This window comes from Neophocaena asiaeorientalis, unplaced genomic scaffold (genome assembly GCF_003031525.2).
Source record: "Neophocaena asiaeorientalis asiaeorientalis breed wild unplaced genomic scaffold, Neophocaena_asiaeorientalis_V1.1 scaffold174, whole genome shotgun sequence".
Classification (NCBI taxonomy): domain Eukaryota; kingdom Metazoa; phylum Chordata; class Mammalia; order Artiodactyla; family Phocoenidae; genus Neophocaena; species Neophocaena asiaeorientalis.
The window spans coordinates 4,744,792-4,768,331 of NW_020174922.1; the positions used below are offsets into that span (position 1 = coordinate 4,744,792).

Here is a 23,540-nt window from a genome sequence, read left to right on the forward strand (position 1 = left end):
CAAAAAGCTTTTGACAAAATTCAACACCCATTTATGATAAAAGCTCTCCAGAAAGTGGGCACAGAGGGAACCTACCTCAACATAATAAAGGTCATATGTGACAAACCTACAGCAAGGATCATTCTCAGTGTTGAAAAACTGAAAACATTTCCTCTAAGATCAGGAACAAGACAAGGATATCCATTCTTGCCAGTATTATTCAACATAGTTTTGGAAGTCCTAGCCACAGCAATCAGAGAAGAAAAAGAAATAAAAAGAATACAAGTTGGAAAAGAAGTAAAACTGTCACTGTTTACAGATGCCATGATACTATACATAGATAATCCTAAAGATGTGACCAGAAAACTACTAGAGCTAATCAATGAATTTGGTAAAGTTGCAGGATACAAAATTAATGCACAGAAATCTGTTGCATTCCTATTCAATAACAACAAAAGATCAGAAAGAGAAATTAAGGAAACAATCCCATTTACCATTGCAAAAAAAAGGAATAAATCTACCTAAGGAGGTAAAAGACCTGAACTCAGAAACCTATAAGACACAGATGAATGAAATCAAAGGTGATACAAACAGATGGAGAGATATACCATGTTTTTGGATTGGAAGGATCAATATTGTGAAAATGACTATACTACCCAAAGCAATCTACAGATTCAGTGATATCTCTAGCAAATTACCAATGACATTGTTTACAGAACTAGAACAAAAAATCTTAAAATTTGTATGGAGACACAAAAGACCCCAAATAGCCAAAGCAATCTTGAGTGAAAAAAACAGCTGGAGGAATCCGACTTCCTGACTTCAGACTATACTACAAAGCTACATTAATGAAGACAATATGGTACTGGCATGAAAACAGAAATGAAATATAGATCAATGGAATAGGATAGAAAGCCCAGAGAGAAACCCATGCACCTATGGTCAACTAATCTATGACAAAGGAGGCCAGGATATACAATGGAGAAAAGACAGTCTCTTCAACAAGTGGTGCTGGGAAAACTGGACAGCTACGTGTAAAAGAATGAAATTAGAACACTCCCTAACACCCTGCACAAAAATAAACTCAAAATGGATTAAAGACCTAAATGTGAGAGCAGACACTATAAAACTCTTAGAGGAAAACATAGGAAGAACACTGTTTGACATAAATCACAGCAAGATGTTTTTTGATCCACCTCCTAGAGTAATGGAAATAAAAACAAAAATAAAGAAATGGGACCTGATGAAACTTAAAAGCTTTTGCACAGCAAAGGAAACTATAAACAAGATGAAAAGACAACCCTCAGAATGGGAGAAAATATTTGCAAACGAAGCAACGGACAAAGGATTAATCTACAAAATACATAAACAGCTCATGCAGCTCAATATTAAATAAACAAACAACCTAATAAAAAAATGGGCAGAATACCTAAATAGACATTTCTCCCTAAAGGACATACAGATGGGCAAAAGGCATATGAAAAGATGCTCAACATCACTAATTACTAGATAGATGCAAATCAGTACTAAAATGAGGTATCACCTCACACTGGTTAGAATGGGCATCATCAGAAAATCTACAAATAACAAATGCTGGAGAGGGTGTGGAGAAACGGGAACCCTCTTGTACTGTTTGTGGGAATGTAAATTGATACAGCCACTGTGGAGAACAGTATGGAGGTTCCTTGAAAAACTAAGAAGTACCGTATGACCCAGCAATCCCACTAGTGGGCGTATACTCAGAGAAAACCATAATTCAAAAAGAAACATACACCCCAATGTTCATTGCAGCAATATTTACAATAGCCATATCATGGAAGCTTCCTAAATGCCCATCAACAGACGAATGGATAAAGAAGATGTGGTACATATATACAGTGGAATATCACTCAGCCATAAAACGGAACGAAATTGGGTCATTTGTAGAGACATGGATGGATCTAGAGTCTGTAATACAGAGTGAAGTAAGTCAGAAAGAGGAAAACAAATATCATATATTAATGCATATATGTGGGATGTAGAAGAATGCTAGAGATGAACTGGTTTGCAAGGCAGAAATAGAGACACAGATGTAGAGAACAAATGTATGGACACCAAAGGTGGGGGAAAGCAAGAGTCGGGGGTCGGGGTGGGATGAATTGGGATTGACATATATACACTAATATGTATAAAATAGATAACTAAGAAGAACCTGGTGTATAAAAAAATAAATAAAATTTAAATTAAAAAAACTGGAAAGATAAATACCTAGTTATTTGCCTATATATGAGTAATTAACATAGCAAGCCCCAAAAAAATTTATAGAAAGATTTCTAAAATTAATACATGGATTTAGCACACTTGGTAGGTACAAGGTCAGTGTAGAAAATTCAAATGCATTTTTTATGCCAGCACAAAAATTAGGAAATAGACTTAAAAAGAATATAATTTATAATATAGGTAAAAATATGAACAGCAAATATAATGAAAGATATGTGTTACCTTTATACAGAGATCTGTAAAACATTATTGAGAGAAATAAAAGTCTAGTATGTACAGATAAATACAGAGTTCATGATTTGCAAGACTCAGTATGATAAAGATGTCTATTCTCTCCAAATAGATATTGAGATTCAGAGGAATACAAATTATCAGCAACAGGAAACTATTATTATCCCCAGGCCAGAAGGGGCAAGGAGAGAAGCTTTTACTGGGTCTCTGTGAGAAGTCTAGCCCTGGGAGAGAGGCTGACTAATAGAAGTATTCTTAGATACAGGAACAGGGACACTGCCAACTGTGGCTCATTGGAGAGGGAGATAGGGAAAGAAATACCTTGACCTCTTTTTCCTTTACCCTCTAATCATGGACCAGCACTTTCAGCTACTCAAATATAAACCAGAAGAAAGGGAGCCAATGTAATGTAGTCTGTGGAAGTTGGCCTCTCAGGCTAGATTGTAAGCTAGAGTACAGAGTAATAGTGTAGAGATGATGAATATTGGATAAGAGAATATGTGGTGCATTCTCCATTTCTGCTCTTTTTCAGAGCTTTCCTGGACATTTATTGCTTAATTAATTTTTCCATATAAACTTAAGGTTAAACTGGCTTATTTCTTGTTTGCTCTTTTATTATGGCATCAAATTTAAAAGCAAACTGAAAGAGAATTGCCCTCTTGATGATGTCAGTTTTTCTGTCCCAGAGTATGGGAGTGCCATTACATTTGTTTCAGTACCTTTCTGTCCTTATGAAATGTTTTGTTCCTTATGCTGGTTTTGACCTTTCTTCTGAAATTTTTATTCCTAGCTCTTTCATGGTTTTTGTTACTGTTTTAAATGGAATCTTTCTTTCCCCTATAGTTTCCTAGTGATTTTCCTTTTATTACTTGTTGTTTTTGCTGTGCTATTCTGTTTTGATGTGCTATGATTTGGTAGGTAAAGTGTCCGACAAAGTTATTTTGATTTTACTGTGAATTATACTTTTTACTTTTTTCTGTATAATATGTTTTGCCTTGAGTTTTAATTCCTCTGAAATTAATATTGCTTTTCTTTTTGGGGGGTTATATGGTAACAAACTAAGTACATAATTGTTTAGGTGTAATGATACATGTGAATTATAAGAAAATACATGTAGTACGGAAAAGTACAAAGAATATAGAGGGAAGAAATTAGAGTTAAAATACAACCCCAGAGGAATAATAGCCATTAAAATTTTATTAGAATCATTCTATATTTTTCTCAACACATATTTATAGATTGAAGAGTAGGTAAACAAGTTCTTAGATAAAAGGGACTGTATTGAACATTTTTGTTTGTTTGTTTTTGGCTGCATCGGGTCTTCGTTGCAGCACATGGGATCTTCGTGGACTTCTTAGTTGACTTCTTAGTTGAAGCGTGAAGCTTCTTAGTTGCAACATGCGGACTTCTTAGTTGTGGCATGAGGACTCTTAGCTGCTGCATGCACGCAGGATCTAGTTCCCTGACCAGGGATTGAACCCAGGCCCCCTGCATTGGGAGCATGGGGTCTTACCTACTGGACCACCAGGGAAGTCCCGAACATGTTTTTCTAATAAGTGATAACTTCAGTTTTTGTGATATAATGGAACAATAGACACTGAAGTGAAATTGAAAGAATTACTAAATCTCAGATAATTTTTTCTTCTCTATAAGAACCACTAACTATTTTTCTAAAGCTAAGAAAGAAATGGCATGAAAAAACTTTGGAGGTTGATGTAATTATGTTTTTTTTTAAAAAAAACTACATTTCATCTTGAATTGGATTTGATACCCTGCTACATACACTTAGTAAAATAGGACATACATTCACCCATTTTAACTCCTTCTCATTTTGCATCTCAGGATTTATAACCTTTGTCTCCTCATGCATAACCACAGTGCCTAAAGATATTTAGACTTAGTTTTCTGTATTGCTTCAGTGCTCTTCACTAAACTTTTTACTCTTGATGTGTTTATTCCTATACTCAATTTTGATTCACCTTAAAGACCCATTTTTACCAGGGCCTTCTCTGTTGCTGGAGTATGCTTTCTCCTCCATTAACATCAGATTTAGCCACGTGACTTATTTTGGCCTGTGGAATGAGTGTGAAAGTGATGTATATCATGTCCTGGCAAGTGTTTTAAAAGAGTCATTGCTTGAATTGCCTTTACTTTTTGCCCTCTGCCATTAGAGTGGCATATTACTAATGCCGCCTACTGCTCCAGTTTGGGTCTTAGGATAGGGGAAAGCCACATGTAATGTGAGCAAGCAAATCTTTGTTTTTGTAACAGTAAGTTTTGGAGTTTTTTTTGGTAACTGCAAAATAACCTATAGATGCTGTCTGAAACCCTTTGTCAGTCTTTGCTATCAAATTTGATGTCTAAAGGGATATTCCTAATTTATCCTATGGCTTATTCAATCCCTTAGTAAACATCACTGTAACTGAGCAATACAGCATTTTTAATCAGCTTAACATTCTTCTTTTTTTTAATCTTAAAAAGTATTTATTTTCACACACACACACACACACACACACACACACACTGTATTTTATTTTTACAAGAGAGAAATAAACTGACACCAAGCATTATAAATGGATGACCACAACAAAAGCAACAATGATTGCAATTACCAGACATGAAACACACTCATACTATGTCATAATATTGACAGAAACATAGATCAATGGAACAAGATAGAAAGCCCAGAGATAAACCCACGCACCTATGGTCAACTAATCTATGACAAAGGAGGCAAAGATATACATGGAGAAAAGACAGTGTCTTCAATAAGTGGTGCTGGGAAAACTGGACAGCTACATGTAAAAGAATGAGATTAGAACATTCCCTAACCCCATACACAAAAATAAACCCAAAATGGATTCGAGACCTAAATGTAAGACTGGACACAATCTTCTTCTTGAGATGGGAAGAACTGTCGTTGGTTCTCAGCATCATCTTAGCTCAGTCTACCCTTTCACCCTTTCCTTTATTCTTTTTAATCCGTGTTTGGAGGAACTTCTCAAGTTTGAACCTACCAATTTTACTTTCCATAGTTTTGGTTTGCCTCATAACTTCTCTCATTATGGATTTTAATGCTATTATGACATCTTTCTTTCTTAACAATCTTTCTTCTTCTTTATGTTATCCTTATCATTTCATCCATTCAACAACTGTCTTATCCCATATATCCTAGAAAACAGAGGCTGAGTGAAGGTTACTGATTACTTACTTGAGAGATTCAATTCCAAGGCAGAGTGAGTGAGAGAAGAATAATCTGAGGCAGGGAAGGATAAAGAGTAATTCAAGGAAACACATCATTGTGCTGGCCACTGCTTCATGATGAGCCATGAAGAGACATCAGGTGCATTGAATTAGACACTCAGGTTGATTCTGGACAGACTATAGAAAGAAACCATGCCCTATAGCAATCCATCAGATAGAAAAAACAAAAAAGACAAACAAAAAAACTTCTTGTGTTTTATCTTCCATTGATCAAAGTTTGCTGCTTATACCATGCCTGTGTTGTAGCATTTTAACCTAATCTGGAAGTGGTACAAGGAGACAAATATGCTAGGCGTGCAGCTGGTTGACCTCAAGTGATGGAGCCACATAGCTGCATAAATGTTATAGGCTTAAGTGGTAGTTAATAGTCTGAGGCAGAGCAAGGGACTAAGAATCTAGGAGGCTGGTGAGCTGAATCTGAAGAGGTGTATAAGATGTGTCTAAGACAACAACAAATATTTAATAGGCTACAGGAACTATGCTAGGTTGTCCGTTTATAGCAGTGAGCGCAAAAGTCCCTACCTTCACAGACATTTTTGTTAAGGTTATCTTCACATCTTGACTTTCTATTGAGATAATTAAGAGAAGTGCAATGGTTTCTTTTTCATACATTTTCTAGACCTTTCTTATAATTCCTTCAGTAACTCCTACTCAGAGGTATAATTTTCCTCTGAGTATGCACAATAAAATTTCTTTTTTCTTAATTCTAAGTACTCCTTTTAAATAATTCCTGTTTGTTTTTCTTTACTCATTTTCAAATGAAGATAGGTCTACACAAGTTCAGTGTTTTCCAGCAGTCCAGATGTATGTTTCCAAAGCCTTATTTGCAGCTTACTTTGATACTGATCAAGTTCCACTTTCATATTTGCAACATTGTTGTACATTCTATCTCACCTACTTTTCAGATGGTGGTGTGAGAAGACACAAAGAAAGAAACATTTATACATAATATAAAATTATGCTTCCATTCCGTTTACTGAGAGTATGCCCAGAAAATAGCACAAGATGAGAGACAAGAATATGCTCTTCTCTTAGTTGATTTTTACTCCCCAACTCTCTCATAGTATGAACATCTCCCAACTCAAGTGTTTCTTCTGATTAAAGATACATATATTTTGTTCCAGATGACCCTTAAATCCAAGCCAATGACTGATTCGGGCCCTCTCTTTAAGAAAAATTATCTTCTATTACTAGAGGAGAAAGTTTTCTGTGTTTTATATTGTATTGAAAGATGATATGTATTATCTTCATCATGTCTGCTTTCTAAACGCAACATTTACTTAGGTCTCTTGGCTAACACATATCTTGGCTATCTATGCTGATGGAATTTTATTCTACAGCTACTGCCTATCTCCTTTGATAATTCTTGCCAGTGTTATTCTTGAAAAATGACAATACTCAGCAAGAATCATTACTATGTGTCTCTTCTTTCCCTCTCTTGTATTATATTTTCTCAAGGCATGTACCATTATTGATTCTCTTCTTTCCCTTCCCCCATTTTTGGACTATTATTTTCTACAGGTTTCAGTTTTTTGAATAGTTACAGAAAAAAAGTGCTATAGTCTAAAAGTTTGTGTCCACCCAGAATTCATATGTTGAAATTCTAATGCCTAATGTGATGGCATTAGGAGGTGGGGTCCTTAAGGAGGTGCTTCGCTTATGAGGGTAGAACCCTCTTGTAAAAAAGACCTCTCAGAGCCCCCGAGTGCCTTCCACCGTGTGAGGACGTAACAATAAGCGTGCGACCTGGAAGAGGGTCCTCACTTGACTATGCTGGCAGTTTGATCTCTAACTTCCAGCCTCCCCAACTGTGAGAAATAACTTTCTGGTTTCTGTAAACTACCTAGTCTGTGCTGTTTTTGTTATATCAAAAGGACGAAGGCAGATGGTGTATGTACATCTATCTGTGTGGGTTCAGGGGTTTCTGTTGTATCTGGAGAACATTAATATTCTAAACCTGTAAAAGAGCAGAGTTCCGGAATTCCCTGGTGGTTCAGTAGTTAGGACTCGGCGCTTTCACTGCTGTGGCCTGGGTTCAGTCCCTGGTCAGGGAACCGAGATTCTGCAAGCCATGTGGCAAGGCAAAAAAAATAAAATAGAAATTAAAAATAAGTAAGCAGAGCTCATTTCTCCCATATTAATATTCATCCATGTTCAACAACTGTCTGCATATCTTTTATGTTTCTTCTTTCTTTTAAGATTTATCTTATGTGAATGAATCACCAGTTTGAGGTTATAAGTAAAGAAAAGTCTCCATTAAAAATATTCTCCAAAATATATACTATAATGTATACTTCTGTGAAATACATCTCTATAAATATCTTTCTCTTCAAATTTATTTTACAACATATTTTCCAGTTTTATATGACCTGTATCACACAGGATTCACCACCACAGGAATCTGGAAACCTCTATCCCAGAGGTGTGGTTTTCCTGGACCCTTAGGGCCATAAAGACTGTCACTCCAGTTCATTTGTCCTTCTACTTACCAAGTTTACCCTGGGTGGGTTGCAAGGAGTGATTTCACCTTGTATTGCTCTCCTTCCTTCTGACAAAAAACCTCATCATTTCCTTCAAGATGGGTTAGAGGAGTCACAGGAATCCCAGCCTAGGCCCCTGAGGTGACAAACTAGTGGTGCTTTAAGGAACTTTTGTTTGAAAACTTAATTTACCTTTTGGGATTCTTTTTAATACATTTAAGTTTCTATATAATATAAAATGAAAGGTTGAGTTACCCTGTATTCAGAACTATCTGATAGTTGGCACCTGATAGTTGGCATCAGTGCTTATTAATTCTTGGAAGTGAAGTGTAACTTAATTTCAATAAGAAGGTGGTAGTATGACTGTATATCCAGGGTTTTTATTACTATCAAGCTATAAAAGAAAATTGATAAGTATTTGGCTTTGAAAGTCATAGTAGTTCTATCAGTACTTTCTAGGTATATGTGATAAATATTAAATACTTCATATGTTATTTCTCTTGTTAATATGTTTGCCTGCAGTAAAAAATAATAGATGCAAAAACTGGAGGCCGATCTATAACTTTAGATGAACAAAATTATTTAACTAAGATGATCTTTATTCATGCTTCTCTCTATTGCTTGCTTTGCACAGGAAGGAGTTGCAGGAGCTGCAGAATCTGTACAAACAGAACAGTGCACATACAGCACAGCAAGCAGAACTGATCCAGCAGCTTCAGCTTCTGAATATGGACACACAGAAGGTACTGAGGAACCAGGAAGATGTTCACACAGCTGAAAGTATATCGTATCAAAAAGTACGCTTTTATTTTGTCATAAAAATGTAAATTTATATGTGTGAACTTATAAAAATATATAGAATTCAAATTTTTGCACATTTCAATATTGCTTTATTACTCCCTTTTATATTGCTTCTTCAAAATTAAAAATGAAATATGATTCAATTTGGTAATATTCAAAATTATGTGAGTATTTTTATGGCTGTTAAGGCCGAAACATTTAAAATATACATGCAAATTTATTCTGTAGGATATTGTTTTTATAAATTGGAGTTTTGATATCTACTATGAAACATACTAGAACTGTAGTCCTCAAACCAGGAAGGATTTGGAGAATGGGATTATTCAGCCTTCTATGATGAGAAATTATTCAACAAGTATGATTCTAGTTTATGACCTAAAGCAGTCTTTCAGTTACAGAATTTGCACATTATTTTATTGGCAAATCTGCACAAACATAAATGGGTATGCTGATGAGGTCTTTAGGATCAATATTTTCCAAGGATTTTTCTCTTTATTTTGTGTGTTTCTTTTAAGTAGTCATTTTACTTTACAGTTGTTTAAGGAGCCCCTCAAGAAGGCTTACCCAGCTATTTAGGTATGCTGACACAGCAGCAATACTTACAGCTAGTAATTAAAAAACACTTTTATTGAATTCTTTATGTTTTGTGTGGTGTACATATTTATAGAAATAATTTATTTTCTACACAGATCAACCCTATGAGATAGATGTTATTTCCTCTTAATAGTTGAGGCAGCCAAGGCTTAGAGAGGTTAAATGGTGCAGTCTATGTTACTTGGGGATTATTTCTGTCTAAACTTACTCTTCTCCTAAAAAAGCACTGTGGAAATTCAACATCTATAATTAATATGAAATAAATAACTATTAAGTAAACTTTAAACACATACTTTCAAATGATGCTTTGTAACTGTGGTTTTTCGACTAAATTCTGTGTTTCCTTCGAGTTTCTGTCAGGACGAGGATGGCACCAAGCATCAGGGTAGTGTCCATCCTCTCCACTTTGAATAGAACAGCTCCACCTTTTTGTTTTATACAGTGGGATTGCCCATTATGCTTTTGTTTCTAAACCAGACTCCGTTGCTAAATTGACTTGAAAAATTGGACCTTATTAGTAACTTTAACTCTTTTCTCTTTTTCACTGTGTAGGTATTTAACGCAAACCTTTCTTTCTCTTTCTTGATTTTTGCTTGTAAGTCCCTAACCCATGGCAAGTTATATTAAAATATGTCTTTAGGGTTGCTTGTTGTTAAAGTTCATAACTCTTTTCTCTCATGTGCAGATACTTTGCTGTTTCTCCTCTCAGTTAGCAAGAGAGAACTTGGTAAGGTGGAAGAAAAAGGCAGTGTTTCCTTTGCTGTTTACTTTTTCAATCTTTTGTTCTAAGATTCCTTTTTCAGCTTTGCTTAACTTAAAATTTAAGATAAATTGTTTCAGCCTTAATTCTACTTTTTGGTTGATCCTCCTTAGTAGCCTTTGCAGAGAGCAACCATTTTTTTAATACCCTACCTGAGAACTTTTGTAGATTCTATATCATTTCAAACAACTGAATACTTAAACATTTTTATTTGAAGTGATTATTACCAAAGTAATACATGCTTGTGATAAATTTTCAAAAAATTCAGAAGCGTATAAAAAAATAAAGTTCTCTGCCCTCCTGCCTGAAGCCATTGCCCCAGACTTTACTGCTCTTAATATTTGAGTGTATCCTAGAGTCCCTCTAGAAGAACAGAATATTTTAAAATTATTTCATCTTTTTAATTATATAAGAATTACATAAATATATTATTATAAAAATTTGAAATGATATAGAAGTACTGATAATGCTAATATAACAGATTTGAGTTCTCTTCCACTCAGCCCAGTTCATTTCATTCCCCTCCCCAGGGGTAATCTTCTGAGTAGTCATTCCAGACCTTTTCATGCATTATATACTGTGTCTGTGTACATATACACATATCATCAATCTAGGTATCTTACATTTTTAATATTAATTTATCCTATCCTTACTGTTCGTTAACTTGCTGTTTTCAAATAATATGCCTTGAGTATATTTCCATGACAGTATGTATAGCTCTTGCTCTCCTCCTCCTCCCCATGCTCCAACAGAAACATGTAAAGTACAGCGTGGATTTACCAGAGTATAATTTGATTACTGAGGTCTCCCTCCTCAACTTTTTTTTATAAACTTCAGAAGGAGGCATTCCACATCTCTTCCACGGTGTCAGTTTTCCCTACTGGATCATTTCTAACCACATAAAAACATGCTGTTGTGTCTCTGATCTGCATGGAAGACCAAAACAATTAAGCAACAACAAAAAACCTGTCTTGACCTTACTATATTCCTTTCCTTCCCTTCCTTTCTTTCCTTTTCCAGCAATATTCCTTGCAAGAGTTAACTTGTCTCAAAGTTCTCTTCTTCCATTCTCTTTTGAACCTATTCCAATCAAGTTTTTGCCCCTTTCACTCCACTAAAATTTCTCTTTGCAGAATCATTTGTGACTCCCATATTGCTGAATTCAGTAATCTTCTAGCAGTCTTCATCTTACCTCACTTACCAGCGACATTGTCACAGTCGATGACTCTATCCTTTGAAACCCTTTTTTTTCCTTCTGGCTTACAGCATATCACAGTTGTGTGGTTTTCTTCTTTCAGTTTCTAGCTGTTTCTTTTCTGTTGCTTTCTAGTCTTCCTTACTCACCCTGTCCTCTAAATGTTAAAATGTTCCAAGCCAAAATCTTAGGACCTCTTTTTTTTCCCTCTCTTTAAATTCATACCCTAGTTGATTTTATCTACTCACCTAGGCTTTCAAAACCATACTGTCTATATGCTGATCACTCCCAGATTTGATTATCTGCTCTGGATCTCTTCCCTGAACTCTAGGAAAGAGTATATCTAATCGCCTACTTAGCATCTTTTAACTTGATGCCTAACAGGCATCTCAGACTTCACATGTTCAAAACTAAGCTATTGTTTGCCCTGCCTTCAGAGGGTGTCTGGAATCCTACTACTTCCCACTACCCCTGCTGTGACCACTAACTTGCATTACCTGAATGTTTGCAGTAGTTTCCTACTTCGTTTCTTTGCTCCTGACCTTACCTACTTTGAGTTTATTCTCAACATAGATGCCAGAATGTTCTTGCTAAAACTTAGTAAGTCAAATCAGGTCATTCCTCTCTTAAATTACCCCCACTGGTTTCTTGTCTGATTAAAAGTAAAAGCCGAAGTCCTTACTACAACCTGTGAGACTCTACATGATCTGGCTCTGCATTACCCCTCTGATCTCATCTTTGCCTTCGCTTCTTAATCTCTCTGCTTTGGCCACATTTAACTTTGTTTCTTCACTTGAACATACCAGGTATTCTTCACCCTCAAGGTCTTTGCACTGGATTCCACTGCCTGAAATCTCTTCCCCCAGTTATCTGCATAGATGACCTTTTTACTGCCTTTATTCTTCACCTCTCACAGCTTAAATCCGTTCTTTATCATGAAGATTAATATAGCTAGCTTAAAATGTTTGCACCCCTGTATTACAACTGGCCAATAGAACATCTTGTCTTTTTAACGTCAGTTGGAGTTTTGTATTGGTATGTGATTATATCATTTAGTTTCCCATATGTTTTTATATTGTTTTTCCTCTTAGACTATTAAAATAACTTGAGGGCAATGAGTATGTCATATATAGACCATATGTATAAATATATAGACATAACTATTTTATTGATTATTAATAAATTTGGATATATGTTTTGAAACAGCTTTACAATGAGTTACATATTTGGTTTGAAACCACAAAATCAAGTGAAGCTATGCTCCGACAAAGTGTTGTTAATCTTCAGGATAAGCTATTTCAAAAAGAGCGGGAAAATGCTAAATTAAAAGAAAAGCTTCAGGAGTCACAAGGAGCACTCTATCCTTTACCACAAGAATGTGATTCAGACCACTCAGAACAGGTGAGACATTTTCTAAAAATGTTACCCAGTATAATATCATATTAAATTTTCTAGTATAATTGACTAAAACGCAAAAATTGAATAAATTTGCATATATTAGAATATAAGTGTGGCAGATTTATGTTGTGCTATTTTTTGTACTCTGTAGACATAAATATTATATACAATGTGGATTCATATAGAAATGCGTATAGAAACACAGGGTGTATCTGGTATAGTTATTGGGATGAAACATTTCGCTGATATATGATAATGAAGAGGAAATTAATAGGTCATGTCCATTTCAAGACGTTTTATTGAATGGGGTAATGGAATGAAAAGAGTATTGAATAGAAAGTCGCGTAAAAGTACTTGCCATAATTCCTGGTATGTGGTAGTTAATACCATTTAGTCCCAGTTGTATCACTATCTTGATATATGATTTTGGACAGATCAGTTGACGTTTCTACCTATTCTTGTCCTATTAAGTGAGGTAGTACAAATGTATAGATAAATATGCAGATTCAGGATTCAAATAAACCTGGGATCAAATTATAGCTTTGCCTGTGAGCTTTGTGAACTTGAGCAAATTTCTTAACCCTTTAGCCAAAGTTTCTTCGCAAATAAAATGTTGATATTAATAGTATCTTTGTCATAAGAGTTTTGTGAGGATTGAGGTATAATGCATGTCAAATGCAGAGCCTGTCACATAGAAAATATCCAGTGGTACCTCTTTTAGATAATTTTCAAGGTAACTGTCATCTCTAAATATGTATTATAAAACAATCTTATTCCTATAAAGTTATTTGTTTTTAAGGCACTCAGTACTTCTTTAAGTGTTAGAATTTAAAGAAATGAAATTAACACAAGTACGTAATTGGGAGCTTAAATGTTTATTAATGATCCTTTAACTTTAATGATCCAGTAATTTTTCAACCCAGCATATTTTGTCTTGCTAACAACTCAAACATAAGATTTTTAAATTTGTATTGTATTATATTGAATGTTTTGGACATAAGGTGCACAGAATTGGGTTAGTCATAAGATTTGTATCATGGGGCTTCCCTGGTGGCGTAGTGCTTGAGAGTCCGCCTGCCGACACGGCAGGGAACACGGGTTTGTGCCCCGGTCCGGGAGGATCCCACATGCCGCGGAGCGGCTAGGCCCGTGAGCCATGGCCACTGAGCCTGCACGTCCGGAGCCTGTGCTAACAGGAGAGGCCACAAATGACACAGTATTATGTTACATGCATATTTATTTTAATTGTTACTTTTTTGTTATAATAAACACTGTTGGTCCCACCAACTAATTCAAGGGTAGGAAGGTACTAATAACTTATATCTACTTGTATCCTTCACCCTTTACTGGTACCCTGATTCTCTCACCAGAGGTAACTACTGAACTATTGATCATTTTGATTATTTTTTAGAAAGTTTTATCTCATATAAATTTATGAGGAAATAGAATATTGTTTAGTTTTGCCATTTATAAAAATGTATCAAATTGTATTGTTTCCTGGGATTTGGCAATTTTGACTCATCACTGTGTTAAGATTCATCTGTGATGTTTTGTATAACTTCATTTATTTTGACTGATATAAAATATTCTGTTATATGTGATTATATCATAACTACTTGTCCATTCATTTGTAGATGAGTATTAAGGTTATTTCCAGTTTCTTGCTGTTACGAATAATGCTGCAATTGACATTTTTGTACATGATTCTTAGTACACACCTGCATGCATTTTTGTGGATTAACTATCTCAGAATGGAAATCCTAGGTCTAGGGTGTGAAAATGTAAACTTTCACAAAATACTGGTCACTTATTTTTCAAAGTGGTTTTCATCAATTTTACTCATATCAACAATGCATTTGGCTGTATTTCCTACAATTACTAGTCAAGTGAGTGCCCTCCTCTGCAAAATGTCTATTTATGTCTTTTATCCATTCTTGTACTGGATTTTTTTCTCATTGATTTGTAAAAGTTCTTTAAATGTCCTTGATACTAATCTCTAGTAAGTTGAATGTGTGGCAAGTATCTTCTCTCAGGGTGTACCTTGTCTTTTCATTTTCTTTGACATGTCATATGATAAACAGAAATTCTTAATTTTAATTTAGAAAATTTAATCTTTTATACTTAGTGCTCATTTAAGAAATTCTTCCCTACCCCAAATATGGAAATATTTGCACCTCTGTTTCCTTCAAAAAGTTTTAAAACTTTGTTTATGTCATTTATGTTCATAATTCATTTGGAATTGTATTTCACATACAGTATAAGGTAAGGATCCATTTTTATTTATTTATTTTTCCCCAAATAGTAGCCAGGTTTTCCAAATCAACCCATTGGATGATCCACTTTTTTTCTTGTGTAGTGCTGGGCTACCTCTATCATATATCCTAGTTCAGTATATTGAGTTTCTTTCTAGACTCTTTTCTCTGTATTCCTGGATAATGTTACATCATCTTAATCAGTATAGCTTCATAGTAAGTCTTTATATTTGGTAGATTACTTTCTTACTGTTCTGTAAAGTGTCTTGGCCATGTTGGCACTTAGCGCTATAACTTTAAGGATAATTTAGTTTCATGAAAACACTTGAAATTTTTTGTAAACGATTTTATTGAAGTGTAACATACAAATACTAAAGTGTACAAACCTTAAGTGTTTAACTCAATGACGTTTCACAAATTGAACACATCCATATAAATACCACTCAGATCAAGATGTAGAATATTACCAGTATTCAGTAAACCTCCATAATGTTCCTAATTAGTGGCTACCCCTACAATGTAACCAGCTTTGTCTTCTATCATCATTGATTAGTTTTGCTTCTTTTTGAAACTTACTGTATTTTACCTTTAAACACTCTATATGCTATGGGGGTTTTTTGTAAATGTCGTTTATCGTATTAGGAAGTTCCCATCTATTCACAGTTTGAAAGCTTTTTCATGAACAGGTATTGATTGTATACAATGTCTTTTAAGATGACGCTAGGGTTTTTCTCATGTATTCTGTTAACATGGTTATTACATTGATTGTTTTTCAATTATTAATTCAGTTTTGTATTCTTTGAAATAAACCTAACTTTGTTGTAATGTTTTATTATTTTCATATTGCTGGACTCAATTGGCTAATATTTTTCTTAGGATTTTTACATCTATATTTATGAGGGATATTGGGCTGTACTTTTCCTTTCTTGAATGTTTCTTGTTAGATTTTATCAAGGTGTTGCTGGTGTCCTAATATGAATTGCAAAGTATTCTCTCTTTTTTACTTCACTAGAAGAGTTTGTATAAAACATATTTCTTTCTTATTAAACACTGAATGCTCTCCTTCTAACATAAGGAACAAGTCAGTTATATTCAACACTGTACTGTAGATTCTAACTAGTACAGTAAGGCAAGAAACAAATAAAATCATGCTGATTAGAGATAAGGAAGTAAAACTCTTTTTATTCACAGAACCTGAGCATCCGTATACAAAGTGTACTGAATCTATGATGAAAGAACTAGAAATAGTAAGAAAATTTAGCAGTGTTGCAAGATACCATCAATTTACAAAAGTCAATTATATATCTAAATATTAGAAACAAATAATTAGAAATTGAAATCGAAAAAGATTTGATAAGAATCAAATCTTTGATTCTTATCGTTGATAAGAATCATTATTCTTATTCTTTGATAAGAATATCAAAACTTGTGTAATAATTAAGGATAAATTTGATAAAATATGAAAAGTACAAAACATACCAGAGGGAAATTAAAGGATATATGTAAGTGGACAGCTAGGCCAAGTTCATGAATCAGAAGATACAATGTTGTCAAAATGTCAGTTCTCCCCAAATTGATCTATTTATTATGTAATCCCAATCAAAATTCCAGAAAGCTATAGTTTTTAGATAAATACAAGCCAATTCTAAAATTTATAAAAGTGACCTAAAAGAGCAAAATAAAGTACTGGGTTAGCTAAAAAGTTCATTTGGGTTTTTCTATAAGATGTTATGGAAAACCCTGAACGAACTTTTTGACCAACCAAATAGTAAAAAATAAAGTTGGAGGACTTAACACTACCCAATTTTGAGACCTATTTATCAAGCTAAAAAAGAAAAAATGGTGTGGTATTGGCATAATGATTGACAAAATAATTGGTATAACAGAATAGAGTCCAGAAAAATACCCACTAATACATGTCGCTGTATAGTACCTCTTGAAATGCGGGTACTGCAAGTCACTTTGTTCTTTTTTAAGGATGCTCTGTAGACTCTTGCTCTACTGCTTTTTTATAGAACTTTTAGTATTAGCTTGTCAACTTTACAAATAAATATTCAGTTAGAAATGTTTCTTATTTCCCTTGTAATTTTCTTTTTGCCCCTTTGGTTATTAGAAAATGTGTTATTTACTTTTGAAATGTTTGTGTTTTTTCCTTGTATATCTTATTTTTATTCACTTCTAATATACTTCCATTATGGTCAGAGATAGTGTTCTATAAGATTACTGTATTTGGAAATTTATTGAGACTTGTTGTATGGTCCAGCATATAGTTTTGATGAATGTACTATTTATACCTGAAAATAATTTTTAATCTGCAGGTATTGACTGGGGTGTTCCTTAAATATCGATATTAATTTTGTCATTGTGGTTGACAGTGTTCAGATCTGTCTTTAGTGATTTTTATCCTTAGTTTTTAAATCAGTTTTGCTATCAGTTGCTGAGAGAGGTGTTAAAATCTTCCAGTATGATTGTAGATTTTTCTGTTTTCCCTTTAGTTTGTCAACTTTTGCTTCATGTATTTTAAAACTGTTTTATTAGGGGCATACATATTTATGATTGTCATTTCTTTCTAATTAAATGAACCGTTTGCTATTGTAAAATGTCACTTTTAACTATAATAATATTCTGTTGACTTGAAATCCAATTTTATGATGTTAATATAGCCAATCAGTCTCTTTAATGGTTACATTTTCCATGGGAGGATTACCTTTTTCTTAGTCTTTAAATTTCCATCTATAGGTGTCTTAATATTTAAAGTGTGTATACAGAGTAAGATTCTGTTTTTATTCATTCTGACAATTTCTTCCATTTCATTGCAGCATTAGTGCACTTAAATTTAATTATTAATATGGTTGGGTTTAGGTGCACCATCTTACCATTTGTTTTCCATTTGTCCTATTTTTTGTTCCTCTGTTCCCATTTCCTTCCTTTTTCTGGATTAATTGACTGTTTATATATTTTTAAAAAGCAATTTAAAAACATCACTTTTCTGTCTTCTGGACTCCACTGTTTCTCACAGTATCACTGGAAATTTGTTTCATTTTTCACTTAAATGTGATGTGTCAGTTTTGGCTGGCTTTTTTCCTGAATATTTAACCTTTGGTTTTAAGCACTTTAACTGTGATGTTCCCAAGTATGACTTTCATTGTAGTCATCCTTCTTGCAGTTTGATAAGCTTCTTTTTTTTTTTTTAAGGTTAAACTTTATTTATTATCCATTTTCTATTTCTATTTCTATTTCCTGGGGATTTAAATAAATTTTTTAACATCTTTATTGGAGTATAATTGCTTTACAATATTGTGTTAGTTTCTGATATATAACAAAGTGAATCAGCTATATGTATACATATATCCCCATATCCCCTCCCTCTTGTGTCTCCCTCCCACCCTACCTATCCCACCCCTTTAGGTGGTCACAAAGCACTGAGCTGCTCTCTCTGTGCTATGCAGCTGCTTCCCACTAGCTATCTATATTACATTTGGTAGTGTATATATGTCAGTGCTACTCTTTCACTTCATCCCAACTTACCTTTCCCGCTCCCCGTGTCCTCAAGTCCATTTGCTACATCTGCATCTTTATTCCTGTCCTGCCCCTAGGTTCATCAGAACCATTTTTTTAAAAAGATTCCATATGTATATGTTAGCATACAGTATTTGTTTTTCTCTTTCTGCCTTACTTCGTTCCATATGACAGACTCTAGGTCCATCCACCTCACTACAAATAAGTCAATTTCGTTTCTTTATCTGATGGAGTAATATTCCATTGTATATATGTGCCACATCTTTATCCATTCATCTTTCAATGGGCACATAGGTTGCTTCCATGTCCTGGCTATTGTAAATAGTGCTGCAATGAACATTGTGATACATGATACTTCTTGATACTTTTCTCAGGGTATATGCCCAGTAGTGGGATTGCTGGGTCATATGGTAGTTCTATTTTTAGTTTTTAAGGAACCTCCGTACTGTTCTCCATAGTGGCTATATCAGTTTACATTCCCACCAACAGTGCAAGAGAGTTCCCTTTTCTCCACACCCTCTCCAGCATTTATGGTTTGACATTTTTTGATGATGCCATTCTGACTGGTGTGAGGTGATACCTCATTGTAGTTTTGATTTGCATTTCTCTAATGATTAGTGATGTTGAGCAGCTTTTCATGTGCTTCTTGGCCATCTGTATGTCTTCTTTGGAGAAATGTCTATTTAGGTCTTCTGCCCATTTTTGGATTGGGTTGTTTTTTTAATATTGAGCTGCATGAGCTGTTTATATATTTTGGAGATTAATCCGTTGTCTATTGCTTCATTTGCAAATATTTTCTCCCATTCTGAGGGTTGTCTTTTCATCTTGTTGATGGTTTCCTTTGCTGTGCAGAAGCTTTTAAGTTTCATTCGGTCCCATTTGTTTATTTTTGGTTTTATTTCTCTTACTCTAGGAGGTGGTCAAAACGGATCTTGCTGTATTTATGTCATAGAGTGTTCTGCCTATGTTTTCCTCTAAGAGTTTTATAGTGTCTGCCCTTACATTTAGGTCTTTAATCCATTTTGAGTTTATTTATGTATATGGTGTTAGGAAGTGTTCTAATTTCATTCTTTTACATATAGCTGTCCCGTTTTCCCAGCACCACTTATTGAAGAGGACTTCTTTTCTCCATTGTATATTCTTGCCTCCTTTGTAAAAAAAATATGGTAACCGTATGTGCGAGGGTTTGTCTCTGGGCTTTGTATCCTGTTTTGTTGATCTATATTTCTGTTTTTGTGACAGTACTATACTGTCTTGATTACTGTAGCTTTGTAGTATACTCTGAAGCCCAGTAACCTGATTCCTCCAGCTCTATTTTTCTCAAGATTGCTTTGGCTATTCGGAGTCTTTTGTGTTTCCATACAAATTGTTAAATTTTTTGTTCTAGTTCTGTGAAAAATGCCATTGGCAATTTGATAAGGATTGCATTAAATCTGTAGATTGTTGTGGCTAGTATAGTCATTTTCACAATGTTGATTCTTCCAATAAAAGAACATGGTATATCTCTCCATCTGTTTGTATCATCTTTAATTTCTTTCATCAGTGTCATATAGTTTTCTGCATATAGATCTTTTGTCTCCTTAGGTAGGTTTATTCCTAGGTATTTGATTCTTCTTGTTGCAGTGGTAAATGGGATTGTTTCCTTAATTTCTCTTTCAGATTTTTCATCATTAGTGTATAGGAATGCAAGAGATCTTTGTTTGTTAATTTTGTATCCTGCTAGTTTACCAGATTCATTGATTATTAGCTCTAGTAATTTTCTGGTAGCATCTTTAGGATTCTCTATCTATAGTATCATGTCATCGGCAAACAGTGACAGTTTTACTTCTTCTTTTCCGATTTGGATTCCTTTTTTTCTTTTTCTTCTCTGATTGCTGTGGCTAAAACTTCCAAAACTATGTTGAATAAAGTGGTGAGAGTGGGGAACCTTGTCTTGTTCCTGATCTTAGGGGAAATGGTTTCAGTTTTTCACATTGAGAACGATGTTGGCTGTGGGTTTGTCATATATGGCCTTTATTATGTTGAGGTAGCTTTCCTCTATGCCTACTTTCTGCAGAGTTTTTATCATAAATGGGTGTTGAATTTCATTGAAAGCTTTTTGCGCATCTATTCAGATGATCGTATGGTTTTTATCCTTCAATTTTTTAAAATGGTGTATCACATTGATTGATTTGCGTATTTTTAAGAATCCTTGAATTCCTGGGATAAACTCCACTTGAGCATGGTGTATGATCCTTTTAATGTGCTGTTGGATTCTGTTTGCTAGTATTTTGTTGCAGATTTTTGCATCAATGTTCATCAATGGTTTGGCCTGTAGCTTTCTTTTTTGTGACATCTTTGTCTGGTTTTGGTTTCAGGGTGATGTTGGCCTTGTATAATGAGTTTGGGAGTGTTCCTCCCTCTGCTATAGTTTGGAAGAGTTTGAGAGGATAGGTGTTAGCTCTTCTCTAAATGTTTGATAGAACTCACCTGTGAAGCCATCTGGTCCTGGGCTTTTATTTATTGGAAGATCTTTAACCACAGTTTCAATTTCATTACTTGTGATTGGTCTGTTTATATTTTCTGTTTCTTGCAGGTTCAGTCTCTGAAGGTTGTGCTTTTCTAAGAAGTCCATTTCTTCTAGGTTGTCCATTTTATTGGCATATAGTTGCTTGTAGTAATCTCTCATGATTCTTTGTATTTCTACAGTGTCAGTTGTTACTTCTCCTTTTTCATCTCTAATTTGTTTATTTGAGTCTTCCCCCCTTTTTTCTTGATGAGTCTGGCTAGAGGTTTATCAATTTTTTTAAGGTTTTATTTATTTTTTTATTTCTTGGCTGCACTGGGTCTTCGTTGCTGTGCACGGGCTTTGTCTAGTTACAGTGAGCAGGGGCTACTCTTTGTTGCGGTGTGCGGCCATCTTATTGTGGTGGCTTCTCTTGTTGTGAAGCATGGGCTGTAGGCGCGCAGGCTTTAGTAGTTGTGGCACACAGTCTCAGTAGTTGTGGCTCACGGGCTTAGTTGCTCCGCGGCATGTGGGATCTTCCCAGACCAGGACTCAAACCCGTGTCCCCTGCATTGGCAGGTGGATTCTTAACCATCTGTGCCACTAGAGAAGTCCTAATGGTTTATCAATTTTCTTTATCTTCACAACGAACCAGCTTTTAGTTTTATTGATCTTTGCTATTGTTTTCTTCATTTCTTTTTCATTTATTTCTGACCTGATCTTTATGATTTCTTTCCTTCTGCTAACTTTGGGGTTTTTTTGGTTCTTCTTTCTCTAACTGCTTTAGGTGTAAGGTTAGGTTGTTTATCTGAGATTTTTCTTGTTTCTTGAGGTAGGATTGTATTGCTATAATCTTCCCTCTTAGAACTGCTTTTGCTGCATCCCATGGTTTTTGGGTCATCATGTTTTCATTGTCATTTGTTTCTAGGTATTTTTTGATTTCCTCTTTGATTTCTTCAGTGATCTCTTGGTTGTTTAGTAGTATATTGTTTAGCCTCCATGTGTTTGTATTTTTTACTGTGTTTTTCGTGTAATTGATATCTAGTCTCATAGTGTCGTGGTTGGAAAAAGATACTTGATACAGTTTCAATTTTCTTAAATTTACCAACGTTTGATTTGTGACCCAAGATATGATCTGTCCTAGAGAATGTTCCATGAGCAGTAGAGAAGAAAGTGTATACTGTTGTTTATGGATGGACTGTCTTATAAATATCAATTAAGTCCATCTTGTTTAATGTGTCATTTAAAGCTTGTGTTTCCTTATTTATTTTCATTTTGGGTGATTTTTCCATTGGTGAAAGTGGGGTGTTAAAGTCTCCTGTTATTGTGTTACTGTCGATTTCCCCTTTTATGGCTGTTAGCATTTGTGTTATGTATTGAGATGCTCCTATGTTGGGCGCATAAATATTTACAATTGTTATATCTTTTTCTTGGATTGATCCACTGATCATTATGTAGTGTCCACTTTGTCTCTTGTAATAGTCTTTATTTTAAAGTCTATTTTGTCTGATGTCAGAATTGCTACTCCAGCTTTCTTCCAAATTCCATTTGCATGGAATATCATTTTCCATCCACTCACTTTCAGTCTGTATGTATCCCTAGTTGTGAAGTGGGTCTCTTGTAGACAGCGTATATACAGGTCTTGATTTTGTATCCATTCAGCCAGTCTCTGTCTTTTGGTTGACGTATTTAATCCATTTACAATTAAGGTAATTATCAATATGTTACTTCCTATTACCATTTTCTTAATTGTTTTGGTTTTGTTGTTGTAGGTCTTTTCCTTCTCTTGTGTTTTCTGCCTAGAGAAGTTCCTTTAGCATTTCTTGTAAGGCCGGTTTGGTGTTGTTGAATTCTCATAGCTTTTACTTGTCTTTAAAGGTTTTAATTTTTCCATCAAATCTGAATGAGATCCTTGCTAGGTAGAGTAATCTTGGTTGTAGGTTTTTCCCTTTCATCACTTTAAATATGTCCTGCCACTTCATTCTGGCTTGCAGAGTTTCTGCTGAAAGATCAGCTGTTAACCTTATGGGGGATTCCCTTGTATGTTATTTGTCGCTTTTCCCTTGCTGCTTTCAATATTTTTTCTTGTATTTAATTTTTGATAGTTTGATTAACATTTGTCTTGGCTTGTTTCTTCTTGGATTTATCCTGTATGGGACTCCCTGTGCTTCCTGGATTTGATTGACTATATTTCCTTCCCATATTAGGGAAGTTTTCAACTATAATCTCTTCAAATATTTTCTCATTCCCTTTCTTTTTCTCTTCTTCTGGGACCCCTATCATTTGAATGTAGGTACATTTAAGGTTGTCCCAGTGGTCTCTG

General features: G+C 34.6%; 1 protein-coding gene across 3 annotated transcripts in view; it reads left to right on the forward strand.

Moving 5' to 3' along the window:
* Positions 1–23,540, forward strand: part of CNTLN (centlein) — a 323,167-nt gene that overhangs the window by 129,784 nt on the left and 169,843 nt on the right. For all 3 annotated transcript variants that reach the window (XM_024760487.1, XM_024760489.1, XM_024760488.1), the window contains exons 7-8: positions 8,848–9,010; positions 12,770–12,964. In XM_024760487.1, the coding sequence (XP_024616255.1) occupies positions 8,848–9,010; positions 12,770–12,964 (358 nt within the window). The remainder of the gene's footprint in view (positions 1–8,847; positions 9,011–12,769; positions 12,965–23,540) is intronic.